The sequence below is a fragment of the Equus przewalskii genome, chromosome 1 (genome assembly GCF_037783145.1).
Source record: "Equus przewalskii isolate Varuska chromosome 1, EquPr2, whole genome shotgun sequence".
NCBI lineage: Eukaryota > Metazoa > Chordata > Mammalia > Perissodactyla > Equidae > Equus > Equus przewalskii.
The window spans coordinates 49713996-49732031 of NC_091831.1; the positions used below are offsets into that span (position 1 = coordinate 49713996).

At 36.6% G+C, this 18036-nt stretch overlaps 1 protein-coding gene across 50 annotated transcripts in view; it reads right to left on the reverse strand.

Moving 5' to 3' along the window:
- Positions 1 to 18036, reverse strand: part of ANK3 (ankyrin 3) — a 628477-nt gene that overhangs the window by 43708 nt on the left and 566733 nt on the right. For 33 of the 50 annotated variants that reach the window (XM_070562793.1, XM_070562763.1, XM_070562721.1 and 30 more), the window contains 8 exons: positions 10004 to 10215; positions 8987 to 9194; positions 7849 to 7945; positions 6986 to 7214; positions 6223 to 6348; positions 5339 to 5461; positions 4882 to 4908; positions 3729 to 3810 (listed from right to left, as the gene is read on the reverse strand). In XM_070562793.1, the coding sequence (XP_070418894.1) occupies positions 3729 to 3810; positions 4882 to 4908; positions 5339 to 5461; positions 6223 to 6348; positions 6986 to 7214; positions 7849 to 7945; positions 8987 to 9194; positions 10004 to 10215 (1104 nt within the window). The remainder of the gene's footprint in view (positions 1 to 3728; positions 3811 to 4881; positions 4909 to 5338; positions 5462 to 6222; positions 6349 to 6985; positions 7215 to 7848; positions 7946 to 8986; positions 9195 to 10003; positions 10216 to 18036) is intronic. The other 17 variants (XM_070562893.1, XM_070562872.1, XM_070562847.1 and 14 more) reach the window with 1 other exon arrangement.

An 18036-nucleotide genomic window follows, 5' to 3' on the forward strand; every position in this document is an offset into this window, starting at 1 on the left:
ATCAGTAGCCATTCTGTTTTGCCTGTATAGGTACAATGTTTATTTTGTGCAACCATATAACTCTCATTTTAGTAATTTCTAATGTTCTCTCTCCTCGAACCTTTTGGTGACACAGATTGCACCTACTCATAACCATATCAGTGTGTGTAGCTAAACATTAAATATCTAAAACTCTTTTTTAGAAAGCCACTCAAGCCTATTTCATGCAGAATCCAAAATAACTTTTAAGTGACAGGCAACTGGTGTGCAAACTGTGAAGCCACTGGGTTTTAAATCTGTATCTTCCATGCACAATTCGGTTATGCTTCACACCCATAAAAAGCCAATAAGAGCAAGAAATTTTCTGAGTCAGAATTTAAAAAAAAGAAACAAAGAAAAGGAATGTTTGCATTGATCTTTTCCATGCAGTATATTCCTTTTGATGAGGAAAAAAGAAAATGTAATATGAAATGATTTAAAAATGCATATGAACACACACACAAAAGGGAAAAAAACAGAAAATATGGTTCATGGTTACCATAAGCAAGCAAAGCAACTGAAAACATTTTATCATGCGCAATATATCATGGCAAACAAGCCAATGAAGTAATACAGTTTTTATGCCATATTGTGCACAATATATAAACTTTAAAAATACTTTCACAATAGCATTTAGAAAGAAGAGTACACTTTTTCCATCAAATGTGAAGTCTTGGTACCTTTTGAGATTTTAGGAAAATATTTAATTCTGCATATTAAAAATACGTCTGCAACTAAACATATCCATGTCTGTAGCTGTCTTTATTATGGATAAAAGCACATAGTTCATCTCAGGTATTTTTTTCATAATCTATTATACTTTTAATTCTCAAAAGGTATTATGGGGAAGATCTAAAAAGCACAATCATAGTTTTAACACCTCATATTTAAATATCTACAGTGGGATACAGTATATATCTGTATTTAGATTTATCAATGGCAAAGGTACCAATTCTGGTGCCTTCCCAGAATATTCATGGGCCTCATGGCTGCTCCAGTGTCTGGTAGGTAGACCTACCACTAGGAAAGATGGATTTAATACCAGCATTCTTCTCGCAATGGGACAAGAAACACACAAATGAGGTAAGCACACTCGCTGGGGAGAACAAACACACACTTAGTCCTCTCTACTTCTACAACTCGAACAAACCAACCAAGCTGTTCACAGAGGTTTGGAATGCCTGGCAAGGGTTAATGTTCTATATCAAAGTTGAGTACAGTCTCGCTCCTAGAAAGCACTGGTTCAGAATAATAGTGAAACGCGAAGAGGAAATGAGAATCTGCTTCATCTTTTATGCTCCTCTTCATGCTGTGCTGGTGCCATTGCTACAATCCAGTCCTTGGATTAGCAGCTACTCCCACAAGGGTGAAGATTTTCATTCCTAGTGTACATTTAAATTCAAACATTCAGAACATATCCTTTTCTAGGCTTACATATTATTCTAAAGAAAAGTGGAAGAACTTAGGAAAAACTCACCCATTCATTACCCCTCCTAGCCATAATTCTCAGTATTATATTGCTTAATTCTTTTGGAAACACCACACTGCAAATGGAAGGTTTGGGGATTCCTTCAATTCAGTGATTTGGGCTCAGTCCAACATCTCAAGAGAATTTATTTTTATAACTACCAGAAACTGGCAAAGCATCTCTCCTTTACCACTGAAGGCTGGCTCCATCAAGCAAAGAAGTCTTCTGAACCATGTCTATGGTTTTATACTTCACATGAAGCAGCCAATTTACTGATCAGTTACACATTTTATGCTTTAATGACGCATATTTTGTGATGCCCTTTATAACAAAGGGAATTTCTGGATCTCAGTTCAGGTACTGAATTACACCAAAATCTTTTTTTCAGGGTGGTGGTGGGGCGGTAGAGGGGTTTGGAAAGGGCAGGGTAGTGAGGGAAAAGTTGTATTCACTTGGAGTTCTAACACTAATTCACTGGCCATGATTTTTCCTTAATTTTCCTTCATTCCTTCTTAGTCCTTTCCTTTCCTCTGTTCACCACCGTTACTCTCCCTTTCATAAAACAGAGAAAAGTACCCTCTTCCTTCTATCAAAAGTCAAGGAGGACAAGCTATATATACCATAACTGAAGCAAACCAAAAAGTAGCAACACTTTCGTAAGTGGGAGGAATTCAGCTGACTTAGCACACACCTGACCTTGTTGCAAGGTTTGAGGGATGCATATGTCCTTCAAACACATGCCTTAGGGACTAGAATTAGATGGGAGCTTGCCTGCCCAAAAGTGCCTTTGACCTAAAGTAGCTGGTCCATGGAGTCTATCCAAAGGTTAAGGATGTTGCTTGGGAGTCCCAACCAGCTACCCTATGAGAGCCTTAGCCCTGGGGCAAAACAGTATTCTAAAGAAAACTTCTATCAGAATATTTAGTTGTATTGAAAAACCATCTAGTTATATGCACACATAACCTCCCTGCTTTGTAGCATACTGGGAGTTAATTTCAGCTCTTATTGTTTTGGAAGGATTCAGACATTTATGTTAGAGGAAAAAACTGAGATCTGGAAGAAGATTCCTGGGTGTGGTAGGCTTTCATTTCTCTTATGCTCCTCATTTTATGTCTGAATATAAAAGCTTCCCTAGTAGTCAAGAAGCAAGACTCCAGGAGCTTATGCTAAGATCATCTGAGCTAAGTAGTGGAGCAGTGTCTGGCTGCACATTTAATATGCTATGTTGGCCGACAGAAACAGGAATTCAGGAAAGGTGGGAAAAACCAAAGTTGTGGTTCTTACTGGTAAATTTCCAATCCTCCCTGAACTCAAGTAACTGTGAGTAATGGGAAACAGCTAGAAATGATTCACTAATTTGAAAATAATTTTTGTATAAATCCTCTGACAGTTAAAGTGGCACCACTCTGCATCAATCAAAGACAATGCTGCTGTCAGTACTCTTAGTTCCTGCTGGTGGAGGGGCTTATCTTGAGGGCTGTAGTGATCACCAGAGATAATAAGAGGGAGGAGAGGGAGGAGCAAGGGAGACACACAGAGAAAATGAATATGACTGAATAAATCTATACCTGGATACTTGCAAGCCAGTTAACAGCAAACCAAAACAATCATTGAGAGGAGAAAAGGGTTTAGCCAGTCTAGTGAAGACCAGCCTTAGAACTGATATTTAAGAAAGGCCAAGGGGAGTGGGCAGAGGGAGGGAGAGACAGAGGGAAGGAAGAAATAATAAGTCAGTAAACCAGTGCTACCTCAAGAAGGTAGGAAAATATACTTCTTGCAAAAGTGGAAGAAAAAGAATCAGGACTAAGATATAATGACCTAGCTATATTAAAAAAATGAGATGACAACCAAAGTTACTTTATCATCCTTTCTGCCATCCCAAATATATAAAAGTAAATATTTTCTCTTTTGAGCACAGATTTAAAGTAACATTGATACACTATTTTCTCCTAGAAGAGTTAACAAAGTGAAATCAAATTTTTTAAAGTAAAAGATGTTTCTAATTTAAAAATAGTTAATGGCTTTTTAAAAAACTGTTTTGAAGCTATGATCTAAGGGTGTTTGTACCTCATATCTTCAACTATATACAATATATTACTTAGATTTCATGATAAAGTTTTCCTGCAGGCAATTTTTCTTTTGCCATTGGGCTTTCAAATGACCCCCCAAATTCAATTGCATAGAAAAAATGTCTCTTCTTATAAAAGTCCACATAGATTAGTAAATGTGTTAGAAAACTCACTCATTCCAGGCTCAGTCAAGTAGCTGTAGCGCTTACGTAAAGCTAAAGATGCAAAGCTCTGTCGTCTATCTGTTTTCTCGGTCTGAAAAAGAAAAAAACCGAAGACTGTCTCTAACTTCCTTGTGACATTTTCACAGTTTCGAAACATTTTGTAGGATGACATGTTGATATCTTATCTTTATTTTTCTTCTTATGGAATTTCCTCATGAAAATGTTAATTTTCTACTGAGATTCTACAATCCCAGCCAATGTCTCAACAAATAACCATCATTTAGCAAATGTAAGAGCACCAACATAGCAGACTACAGGGAACTACAAATAAAAGACAAGCGTTACAGAGACTTCTGCTGCTGAGCAGTACATTTTCCCAAATTCATTCATATTGAAAGCACATATATCACAAAGTACACTCACCCTATGTGAGTACATTCAAGGAAAAAAGGCACACAAAGTTTATTATTCTGATTAGCACTGTTGTTTCTGTATGTTAATAGGCATAAAGTGTAGATGAGGAGATTAAAAATAGGTGAATGGTTTTATTAGAAATAATGTTACTGAGTCTTAAAGCTGCTGATTCTGTTATTACTGAGGTGTGAGTTTAGAACATCCAATTATCAGATAGCTTGGAAAAATATTAAGAGATAATTTATAAGGAAAAATTCATTCAAAATTTAACTGAACAACTATAGCGTTAAAAAAATGGCCAAGATAAATTTCTTTAAATAGAATATCAGATATTTATTAATAGCCATTCAGCATATCTTTTATATTATATAAAACAAGTTGATTTGTACAATAAAATTTCATATGTTACTCATGATCTTGATTTAAAAGTTTCACAGTGGATACTAGGTGAAAATATGCACAATGTATATTTATACATGCCAATCTATCACATTTAAAAATGTTTATAAAGAAGTTTGGTTCCTTTTTAAATCATTAGCTGGATTATAATTTTACTGAATGTACTGAAGTACTCTTACGTGGAGGAAGAGTGAACCATTTTTTAAGAAAAATATACGCTCTTTTACCTCATTTGAACTAATATCTGCAAAAATATGTTTCCCACACTTTAGCCCTCCGAAACTTCTTTTACACAAATTCAATTTCTATTCTATCTCTGACAGAATAAAAGCAGAAGTGTTCATATTACCTCTTCATCTTGATCTGACTCTGTCTCCTTTTGGTTCCAAGATGCATTGCAGAGACAAGGAATATTATAATGGACAGCAGGGAAAAGAGTATCAGGATATGAAAAGGACTGAGTAGGGAGCACAAAATGCAAGCTGATTTAGAAAGCAAACCAAATCAAAAGACGCCAACAAAAAATATCAAGAACTGTACATCCATGGCAAATTAATGTGACGTTATTTGAAAGCATAAAAATCTATGAACTACCAGCAGAACCAATAAACAAGACTCCATCATACAAACCATAAGAATTTGACACCACAGTAACAAGACTTTAGTCAATCTACACAAAGAGACTAATAAAACTTGAGTTTCAAGAGCTTTAATCATGTTACAAAGCATTCCTTAATTGCATACCGAGGGCCCACTTCTTCAAGACCGGGGAGAGAAAGTTAAAATAAACCAGTAATAAAAGATACCTTTTTATGTGCTGGCAGAGTGATATTTAAGTTGCAAACAGCTGTTTGAGGCAGTCCTTTTGTTGTCTTTGGTTCTTTCAGAAAAGACAGACGACCACAGGGCTCTTGGCTAGTGTCTCTAATCTAGAAGAATTTAGGTAGTTGACAGTTACAGAAAGAGACTTTTCTGAGGATTCCTGTCTGTACAAGAGTTAAGCATGTTTGTTTTATGGAGCCCTTCAAGAGGCAGAAAAAGCAAAGGGAAAAGATGATAACAATTACATGTCAACCAAGGTGGTCACATTTAAACTAGGCAAGATTTAGGATGCCCAACTCCTAGTCTAAACACAGGATTGTTGTATCTGCTTGTCTTATCCTGAAAATCTATTGTATAGTCTGGGTTATATGCATTTTCTTCCTGTCTAATCATTTATTTTTCTCAAAGTCTCAGGTTTAACAACAATAATAACGGCAAATAATAATAACAATAAAACAACTGTCCTATGTCCTTTTGTTCTCTGAGGAGGAAGATGGTCTCTCCAGAATGTCCCTGGGCTCCACCAGAAATGAAGATGAAACTTGAATACTGAATTTGGATTTTACCCATTATTTGATTACTGAGCATTAACCAGATTTTATTATTCTAGACTGTTTGGTTTATCAACATTTGCTTAACATAAATGACTATTTAGCTGTCTAAAAGGTAAAGACCCTTTTTACTAACTACAAAGCCTTCCTGGCTAGAAAGTACACTCGGGAAGAACTAGGACAAAATCTGACCTTGTTCCTACGAATTCAAGGTTGGTGGGATATTTCAAACTGAATAAATTGTTAGAATCTTTTCTTTTTATTAAGAGCATTTTTTTTTTTTTTAATTCACAGAGTCTCTGTTGAAGATGATTTACCTTGATGGAAAATGGCAGTCTATTTTCTTTGAAAGCATAAAAGTTAAAAACAAGTTGCTGTCCTCCTTTGGTAAGTGGGGCCAGATTTCCATAACAATCAACATAAATAGGTTTTCCTTCTAGAACCTTTTAGAGTGAAAGAAATACATAATTTAATGTTAATTTAAGTTGAAAGAATTTTGAGATTTTAAGTCACATAACAATAAAAGACTGACATATTTCTGTGTCATATTTGTCTCCTTAATATGAAATTACTCCTATGGTGCTGTTTCCCACAAAAATAACTCTATTGTCCCACAATTCAAGAATTGTGATTGGAAACTATATCATGGACATGTACAAGACAGAATTATATATTTATTTCTATTCTAGCAACTTGAAACATGTTTGAGAAACTGCCTGACATCAATCACTTATTCATATAGACTTTGAAAGTTTTTTTTCACCCTTAGATACTTATCTGATCACTAGATTTGAAAAAGGAAAATCATGGTAATGCAAATAGACAGTGACCATGAAAATAAGATAACTCAAGTAGCCACAGGAAAATGGAGACCATGACTTAGATTCATCAGTACTACATTTTAACCAACTAAGATAACCTCAAAGACACTTAATTTGAGAATGAATCTATATCAAATTTTTTAAACAAAAACTAAAATCAATAATGTAGTTGATATTTATAGTGACTGCTATTATGGCCTTAAAATAAAAGCCCATTTCTGAGGAATGTAATTGAATGAACTTGTTGTGAACAAGGTACCTCAATATCTTTGCTTCTTGCAACTTCCTCAAAATTCTCCTGCTGCTCTAAAGTTTTGTCCACTTTGTCATCTGTCATGCAGAAGCACCGCAGGGAGGACTCTACAGGATCATTCATTTTGGCAAAAACAACAAACTTGGCCATATATGGAACACATATTAATTCTCTGTACAGTTGTGTAGCTAACCCCACAGTTTCTAAAACTTGATGGCAGTCTGCAAGCCAAAATCTGAGAAAAACAAAATAAAACAAAACAAAAACAAAACAGAAGTATGAAAATGAGGTGATTTAAAAGACAAATCTTAAAAAAATTCACCACTAAAAAAATGAGACTATATAAGGGAGCTAACCCCAAACATTAACTTATTCATTTAAACAAAAAGCAAAGGTGTTTATTCTCTATCAAACACAAAAACCCTACGTTTATTATTTCTTATAATTTTGCTAAGAAAATGCTAAGGATTTTTTCTCTCTTTTCTCTCCCGTAAAATTCTTGGTCCCCTCTTACACATACCCATGAGAAGCCTTCGTTTCTACTGCTGCTTAAGAGTTGAATCTATTACTTTACCATTGGAAGGAGCAAGAATTGTATGGAAGAAAACAGGAGAGAAGGGAAAGTCCTATTGGTTTTTATGAATTGCTAAGAACTTCTACTAGAGGAAGCCAGTCTAGCATCTATAGCTTCCTGTAAGAACTGGATAAAATGACTTATTCCACTGAATTTTAAATTTCTGAGTTAGGCCCAACTTCACCATCAAAATTTAAAAAAAGAACCACATTGATATTAAACACAACAATTTTTACTTTCCAAAAGGAAATAAAACTAATTCCTTAGTGCTTTTTAGAGTCCTTCATTTCCATACCTGGCTGAAACATTGGTTGTAAAAGAGACACAATCCTTTATAAATGTCAAAGGAGTAGTTCCTGTGATATCTTCCCACTGAGCAGGCGAGGTTCCCCCTGAGAGAACAAGAGCAGATATGTTGACTTTATTATAGGAGATGTTCCTTTTAAAATTTCATCACCATCCTATTCTTCCTGAATAGCTAGCAACTTGCAAAACTCCAACAGTTTCAATTAATAACATGTACTAACAGTAGTTTTCCTCTCTACTCTCCTTTTATACTTTTACTGGCTTATAGTGATCTCCTGGTAAGATATATAACTATATATATAATTAGATTTCTTTTAAAATTGCTTTTCTGTTTGGGTACTAATGAGTGCTTAAACTTGGGGCAACCACAATTTATAAACATATTTTATAAGTGCAAAGATTTGCTGTTTCAGATAGACAATATAATTCTTGTATTATTTTTTAAAAAAGAAAGAACTATCAAGAAAGTTAAGAAGCAGCTCATTTTGTACTGCTTGAATTGTTTAATTTTCCAGGGTAAAAGGGAGAATTAGCCATTAAAATTGCTCTTCAAGAAAACCCCCAACCTGTCTTAATCTTAGACTTTCAGTTAAAAATTATATTAGGTTAATCAAAGGATGAGTTAAACTCTGTATTCCAGGTGCTTATTCTCCTAGGCTCTGCATATTTAGTGTGTTGGATCATACTTTGAGTAGAGTAGGTGAGAAGAATCATGTACTCTGCTCTTCCCTCCTCCTGGTACTCTGTGGGAGCTCCATTTTCCCAAAGTCCATCTAATTTCCTGCAGTCTAAAGGGTGTTGCTAGGCCCACCACCTCTGTCTAGGTCACTGAGAGATTACCTAGATGTTCCAGTAGATTTAATAAAAACCTCAATAAAAGGATGCTATTATTAATACTAAACTTAATAGCAGGAAAAATGATATCACTGAATTTTAAATGAGTCATGATATCAGCATCTTAAAGAAATAATTACAGGGATAATACAGACGAGATAATGGACAAATGAAATTTTTTTTTCACTCACTCTTATAATGTTGGCATGGATGTTTCAAGGGCTTTATATCTTTGTACAGAATCATTGCAAATGCTAGCATTAATAGCAAGTATAGCAACAACTTAACCAAACCTGTAATGCTACAGAGAAGGCGCAGATTGGGTGTGGTATCCCCTTTGTACCCGTTGGATACACCTTCTCCTGAGGGTGGGGGCACCGGAATGGTCATTGTGATAGGTTTATGGAATTTCCTTCTTCTTGGTTCCACAGTGACAATTGGGCTAAATGTTGCTTTGTTTCCAAGGATCTTTTTCACAATTTCATCTGGAACAGGCTGGGCCTAGAGACAGAGAAAGAATCTTAAACGAAGTGGACATTTTTCTCTCATCGGAAAATTGATTTTTTAAGTGAGGAGGAATAAACAAAAAACAGATAACCAATTGTTTACTGATAGCCTGCTCAAGACTTAGAGCACTAAGCTCTAAAAAACCCAACTCTTTGGGCATGAAAGGTCAGCCTCACAAAAAGAACATGAACTTTCAGTTAAACTCTTAGTCAGTGTATTGATTAACAACACAAATTATTTCAGGTTATTTTCCTTAGTAAGAAAAAAAGTACTGGTTAAGGTCTAACTGAAATGAATAAATGCAAGAAAGAACATTCTTGCCAAGATTTTCAGTCAAATTTCCAAACTAAAACAAGTTCCAACTGGTTTGGGTAAAATCCAGCATTTATGAGTTATTTAAATCCAACCAAAATTTGAAAGCTTGCAGATTTCACTATTACTGCTTTTATGATGTGGCATATTCTAAACCAAATCAAATATGGTTTGTTTCCTTAATGGTATATTTGTTGTTTGCTGCTTTTGTTGCTCCATATACCAATAACCTATGGTTAAAAGAAACATCTTTCATCAGAAACCAAGTGATACTTTGAAACAGAAGAACCCTAAAATATGTACCTTATTTAACAAGCCACTACGCTTTTTACTTAATGCTTTTCATTTGAAATAGGTTAATGATTCCCAGAATGGCCTAATGCTTTGATTAGCAATATCACTAGGATGAGTTATGACAACTGTTTCCAGAGCAGAACATTCTCACATGCTCTCTATGTGTACCAAGGAGAACAACTTTTTGTGAACATTACCTGGAGGCCCACTCGAATCCTTTTGGTTAAAGCACCCTCTGGGAAAGAAGCCTGGACAAGGGGCACAGTGGTGCTGCTTAGAATTCCACCTTCAGGACCAATCTGGTTGCTCTCCTGCTTAATCCGCGAAACCACCGCAAAATACTGGGGGAAATCCTTAGTGATAATCCTGCAGATACGCTTCTTCCCCAGCTCTTCTGGGCTGTCAAGTTCTGAAAAGACAAATGAATGAAAAAGCTTTGAGAATAAGCTTGTCTACGTAATACTTTGAGACAAACTGTTGTGTCATTTTGATAGTTAAAATTATTTATATTCAGTAGTCTAAACAGAGTTTTTATGATAAAAACTACAATGACCTTATTATAAAGCTATTCATCTATGGTATTTATAGAAAAATATTTCTACTAAAGAGGAACAAACATCTTCAAAACTGGCACTTTAGCACATATGGACAAATTTCTACTCTTCAAGAAGGGATACCTCATTCTGTGCTTATTTATCATAATCTGCCCTCAAACTGCCAAAAGTAGGAATGTGTCAGAAAAGAGTAGGGCCTCACAAGAAAGTGAATAAGGACGTAGGTATGTCTGAAAGGCTCTATAACTTTATTTGAAAACCACTTTAAAATATTTTTAAGTTACCCAAATGATTAGTATCATCACCACCAATTTCCATCTGCCAACCGATGGCCCTTACACATCAAACTCAACCTGTCTACAAATGGACACACCTTCTTCCTTTCTGTCCACCTCCAAACCTACTTCTTCCCTTGTAGTCCCAACTTTGGTAAAGGGTTTCCAGTTTGCCCAGGCCTCCAGTCTAACAGCTTTGATTCGCTTTCCTTTGTACTTCACCTCTAAAGGTCAAAGTCCCATTGATTCAACTTTGGAAATGGCTTCCTTTCCTGCCACCCCCTTATTCAGGCCATTATGCTTTGCGTGGATCACTGAGACTACCTCCTAACCATCTCCCCGCCACTCGCCTCCCCTTGTGCCACTCCATCTGCTGTAGTGCAGCCAGATGGGTCTTCTTTCAAAAGCCAGATTTTATGCAGAATTCTGGTAGGTTTAATCGAAATAAATGATTTTACAAATCATATGAAATAATAAATATTTGAGACTAACCGAGAATAGTTTGGAAGAGTAGATTTGTGAGGGAGAATTTATCTTACAAGATTTTAAAACTGACCTAGAAGTATCATAATAAAACAGTTATATAGAGAGACATATAAGAATATAAGAAATATGTATAATAATAGACAAACAGGTCAGGAGGACAAGAATAGAGAATCAAGAAATAGATTCAAATTTATATATGTATACACATACATATATAATATACACACATATATATCTAAATCCATATATATCTACTTTTATATATGTATTATATATATAGATCAGTATATTTAAATCAAAGGCATATATTTGCACTTCAAATCAGTAGGGTAAAGATGATTTATATAAAAGATGGTGTTGATATAAGTGAAAATCTATTTGGAAGAACAAAGCTGAATCACTGCATTTTATCAAATAGAAATAGAAATTCCAGCTGGACAAGAGACTTTACTTAAAGAAATTATTACCAAAAAAAAAAAAAATAATCGAGAATATGGCTTAGCCTTGGTTAGGAGAAATGTTCCTACTCAAAACTAAAAACCTAGAATCTGAAAAGGCAGTTCTGAGTATATAAAAATGTAAAGCTGGGCTGGCCCCATGGCCAAGTGGTTAAAGTTCTGTACGCTCCACTTCAGTGGCCCAGGTTCGGGTTCGGATCCCAGGTGTGGACCTACTCCACTCATCGGCCGTGCTGTGGAGGCATCCCACATACAAAGTAGAGGAAGACTGGCACAAATGTTAGCTCAGGGCTAATCTTCCTTAAGGGAAAAAAGAGGAAGACGGGCAAAGGATGTTAGTTCAGGGTGAGTCTTCCCCACCAAAAATAAATAAATAAAAAATAAATTCTTGGGGCTCGCCCAGTGGCGCAGTGGTTAAGTGTGCGCATTCCGCTTCGGTGGCCCAGGGTTTGCTGGTTTGGATGCTGGGTGCAGACATGGCACCGCTTGGCAAGCCATGCTGTGGTAGGTGTCCCACATATAAAGTAGAAGAAGATGGGCATGGATATGGGCTCAGGGTCAGTCTTCCTCAGCAAAAAGAGGAGGATTGGCACAGATGTTAGCTCAGGAGTAATCTTCCTCAATAAATAAATAAATAAATAAATAAATAAATTCTTATAAAAAATATAAAGCTTTCTATGACAAAAATAGTAAACCTGAAAGACAAAACGTAGACTGGGAAAGATAATAGCCATGCATGACAAAGGATTAATATGCTCAATACCCATGGCAGCTACAAGTTCATAAGATGACAGACAAGCCAACAGAAAATGGCAAAATGTTATATAAACAAGAGTCACAATTCACAGAGGCTGAAAAACAGTCAATAAACATATACTAAAATGTTCAAACTTAATAATTTAAATGGAAATACCAATTAAAACAAGATATGATTTCTCTCCACATCTCTTAGTAACATTAAAGACTGATAACATCTGTCCAGAGAAAATTTTGGAAAAACAAGTGCTTTCATTCTTGCAGGTGGGGTGTGAATAGCAGTAATCTTTTGACAATGTAATTGGGCATCATCTATTCAAAATGAAAATGCACCTATCCTTGTCCCAGCAGTCCCGTTTTCTGACATCTTTCTTACAAGTATATGCAAAGCAGCATTGCCTGTAATGACTAAAGCTTGACAGAGCCTACACGCCCATCACAAGGGAAGGATTAGATAAGTCAAGTTTCATCCACTCTAGAGACTCCTGCAGCTAGTAAATAGGGTGATGCAAATTCATTCATTTACCAAGTAAATACTGAGGACCCCACTATGTGCAGGCTCTAGTCTAGTCACTGGGGATGCAGTAAAGAGTAAACTAAGTCACTGCTCACATGGAGATTACATTCTAATGGCGGGGGCACACACCACTAAACAAATATGAAGAAAAAAATAAGTTGATGGGAGGAAATAGAATGTGACAAGGGGAGGGGGGATGGGGAGGAGAGGTTCTTATTTAAACAGGATGATCAGGAAACACCTCTCTGAGGAGGTGAGATTAGAGGAGAGATCTGAGGGAAAGTGGGAGCCAGGCAGGTGGTAACTGACCAGTATAAAGTGTATAAAGCGAGGAAAGAAGCAAGATGCAGAGCAATATGCATAGTATGATCCTTTTTAGGGGAAAAATATAATCTGCACATTTGTGTACGTTTATAAGAGAAATCTGTAGAAGAAACTTAGTACTGGTTACTTCAGAGGGATGGGAAATGGAGCTGGAGCTGAGGAGGTGAGAAGAGGGTGGGGAATAAGGCAGTATTGCCTTTGGGTTTATATACCTCGGGTGGTTTTGGTACAAAATAAAGAGAAAATTCCCACACTTCAGGGAGGGGTGTTGGTTTTCTTTTTGCTACTCACATAAGCGTCTCTTCATACCTCTGATACATACGGTACATCCCATAACTATGAACATGCCTGCCTCCTCTATTAGATACGCAGGGCTGAGATCACGGCTTATTCCGAACAGAAATTTGTAGAATGCTAAAATGGATGGTTAGGCAATTGGATCAATGACGTCTTCTTATTTTACAGATTAGCCACTGAACTCTGAGATGGGAGCGCCAAATTCATTGCCAACTAGGAGAGAAATAGGGTTCAACCCAGATGAAAGATGGAACTGGAACTTTGGTCCTTTTTGGTTCCTAACCATATCTCCTTCCCCTCTGCTCTGTCCAAACCTAAATGCTGAGTCCCCAGAGAAGGAAAATGAAAGAAAACAAAGATAAAGACTGAAAAAAGAAGGCTAGTATAACAAAACAGGAAGGAATCAAAGAGTTTGCTTAGGGAAATAGTCTGGAGAAGTTTTCACCTATTCAGCAATTGAGAGAAAATAAAAGTTTATTAAACATTAAATATAAGCAGATATATTTCCCTTCCCATGATTTGGCTTATTTATTTATTTGTTTTTGCTGAGGAACATTCACCCTGAGCTACCGTTTGTTGCCAGTCTTTCTCTTTTATTTTTGTACGTGAGCTGCCGCCACAGCGTGGCCACTGACAGATGAGCTGTAGGTCTGCGTCTGGGAACCAACCCCGGTTGCCGAAGTGGAGTGCATCGAACTTAACCACTAAGCCACCAGGGCTGGCCCAACTTGGCTCATTTTAAAAAGGCTGAATTCCTAGAATTCATAACTCATGCTGCAACTGAGAAAGTTCTGCTCATTTGTTTAAATTGCTGTGCATCACGTCATCATCAGTTAAGCAAATATTTTTTTACTTCAGCCTCAAACTTGTGATTATGTTCTCCTTTAGAAACGGCTCCGGCCTCCATATAGTGGAAGCAATTTAAGAAGACTCTGCCATGAAATTACATCCTTCAAACAAGACAGATTTCCTAACTTTACATGTAATGAGCCGGGTATCCTATGAGTGTGAAGTTTACTCAAGATCAGTCTGGACCTACCAGAGGGAGTGAGGCATCTTTCAGGGGACTTGTAACATGCACTTCTTAGGTGTTTGTGTGTCTGTGTGTGTGTGTTGTGGGTACGTGCACATCCATTTGTGAGGAGTTAAGGTAGAGACAGCTGTATCACCCCAGGAAACTGTAATAGCAACAGACTGAGAAGAACTGCCCCTTTGTGCAGCACAGGCAGCCTGGCCGCACGTAGGCTATATCAGCTTTGATAAAGCAGTAAAGCCACTCCAAACAGAAAATGAGCGTGTACATCGCAGAAGCTGCGGATGAGTGGTAAATGGAGAAGATCAGGTTTCTAAGCCCACATTCAACTTCTGATATCTTTTAGGATTTGCCAGTGGTTCAGGGATCCTCTGTGTTGTACCCACTCTATTTTAAAGCTTTTAGCAATTCTTCTGTCACTTAAAACTTGCATAGTTATTGACTTTCAGTGTTTATTTTAACAGGTATTTTAAACATAAGCCTCAATCCAAAGGAAGAAGTAATGTGGGAATTTTAGGCATTAGAGTTCTCATGCACCAGTCTTTTTTGTTTTTTGATGAGGAAGAGTGGCCCTGAGCGAACATCTGTTGCCAATCTTCCTCTTTTTGCTTGAGGAAGATTGTCCCTGAGCTAACATCTGTGCCAATATTCCTATTTTGTATGTGGGACGCCACCACAGCATGGCTTGATGAGCAGTGTGTCGGTCCACGCCTGGGATCCAAACCCACGAACCTTGGGCTGCCGAAGCAGAGTGTGCGAACTTAACCACTATGCCACCGGGCCAGCCCCCCATGCACCATTCTTTAAATAGAATAATATACATACACATTGCTTTTTTGAATTACTCAGATTCCCAGGCCTCTGCATGCGGAAATGGAGAAGAGAGATCTCCCCTTAACCAGGTTATTATTTATGTGTACTTAAAATATTTTTAACTTGTTTTCTGAGAATAAAAGTCAATAGAAATATAAAAATAAAAAAATATTATTTAAAGATTGGTTTATAAAAAGAAACAATCTCTTCAAAAGCTACAGTTGAAGGCTAGGCTATTACACTCTAGGATATCTGCATAAGTAAGAAAATAAATGTCGTAGATAGTAGGTGAATGTGAGCTGTCAAGAGGAGGAGGTGAAAACCAGTTGGTAAAGTCACTACAGAATTCCTATGACCTGAAAATCTATCACAAGATCTTACTGGCCATCAACAGGACAGAGGTTACATAAATTATGATATATTCATACTATGGAATACTGTGCAGTATTAAGAAGAATGGGGTAGAAGTCCAAGGCATATTAAATGAAAAAGTCACAAAAAAATAACAATTGACTAATCACATCTTTACATGTCTATGTGTAAATTCATATAATTTACAGAAAAATTAAGGGAAGGGGTGAGATAAGAGGAAAATCATAATACATATTATAATGAATGTCTACTCATGTATTATTATATGGGTTAATACTACTACAAATACCAGTATTAAATAATAAATAATATACATAAATATAATACAATAGACTATTAGTGTTTAATGTAGATTCAACTCAAGTATATTTTTTTCTCTATTTCTTGCTTTAAAAAAAGGAAACTGAAATACAATAATAAAATGAGCTTAGCTGAATGTTTGAAAGCTGGTAACTAAATGCCCAGTGGAAGAGAAGCTGTGGGAGGGAGAGGAAAGGGCTCTTGGCACTCAACTGCTGTGAAGCCCTGACTTGTGGCCACATTATGTAGCATCATGAGCACCTGACTGCAAGGCTTTTTATTCTGTTTATAATTTTGATAAATTATTGTGTATTAAAATTAGACTTTCTTTTCAGGAAATGTGAAGTACCCACAGTTAAATTATATTAACTTAAATGCTGTTTGATATCGTGGCCTGGTACACTGTAGATGTTCAACCGGGATCCATGAACAAAGAAACCAATTGGGAATTAATGAGACTCACACATTTCATACCAAGTAACTGCGTGAGTCTTTAAATCTTGCTCTAAAATATATGTAGTAGTAGAGACTGTTATTGTTTCTTCTTTTAATAGTTTTTTTTAATTAAAAAATTGTGTGTGAAAAAGAGGCTCTAGTCTTCCTACTTTTTAATCCACAGTAAAGTCTATTATGTCCATGAGTTTCTAACTCAGAACTTACTGTTTACTTAATGGATGTTTACCCAAACTGAACTAAAAACTCATGAGACTATAAAACACTTCTGAAAGTGCTGTGTGGCAAACTAAAAAGGTACTTCAGAAAGATCGGATTTCCAGGCAAATAGCAAGTCTGATAATGTAAAAATGAACAATGCCAGTGTTCTTTCCAGGATTGAATTTATATGTATTCAGATTTTAAAATGGTCTCTTACTTAGGCCAGAGAAGCAGGAGTATATTACCAACAATCTGTACTTTGCTCCCACCCTTTACATACAGAGATAAACCCAAGAAAACAGTCTGCAGCAGAAATGTGATGCCTGTATCACAGTCGTACCTGCAGAAAACCAAGCTCCCAGTGCACTGTGTCCCAGACTGGCCAGATCACAGGCAGCACCAGTGCTGCTTATTAAAAGCACACATTCCTGGGCTTCTCTCATAGAGATTCTGATGTGGTAGGCCAGGGGTGGAACCTGAAAATCTGCTTTTCAAACTCAATTCAGGTCTTGACATGTTTGGGAAGTGGGGTCTTAGAAGACTCCCACCCTATACCTGTCCTTAAAAATTCAGAACTTAAATTATTAAAAAGTGACAACAGGATTCTATGCGAAACAATACAAGGATGGTTCAGTATGAGAAGAGGAACTTATGGGGCAATAAAAAATATCTATTACTTTTAAATGGTTTTGTTTTTTAAAAGGATATGTACTCCGTCGCTATAGAATTAAAGGAGAAAAGGGCATAAAAATTAAGAAGTTCTTACCTTTCGGGGTGATTCATAATACCATAGTCTATGAAAAGCCCCTGGAATCCCTCTCTCTTTCTCTCTTTTTAATCTGTTACTAGCAAAGTTTTCACACACACAAAAAGATTAAAGGGAAAAGAGAAAAGTGAGTTCTGAAGTAGATAGTTTTGGCCAGAAGGAAGATTAAAATTTACACTTACTGAATGTCTACTTTGTGGCCGGTCAATTACTATTTAGCCCACATAGCATTTTGGTGAAGTAGGTGTCTGAAGTTCAGAGAGGTTAAGTGACTTGCCCATACTCACTCAGCTGGTCTGCTTGAGAGCTGAGATTAGAACGTAGGTCTAGGAGAAGGGATGAAGTCACACAGACGTGGACTTCCACCACTGTGTAACACAGTGTCTTTGCAGACTACCTGGCACATAGGGGGTGGTTGATAAGTTTGAATAACAGATAGATTTGCAAATACCCTGGTCCAAAAGGTTGACATGACTTCTTATTGGCCCACTCTATAAGCTGAAAGTCCTGATTACAGTGGCACGTTCTGCGGCACCAGAAATGGAAACTAATGTTCTACAGCTTTCTTGCCTCGTTGATTAATGATAAATTTCTTAAGTAGTTTGTAACTCATTTAGTTTCTTTA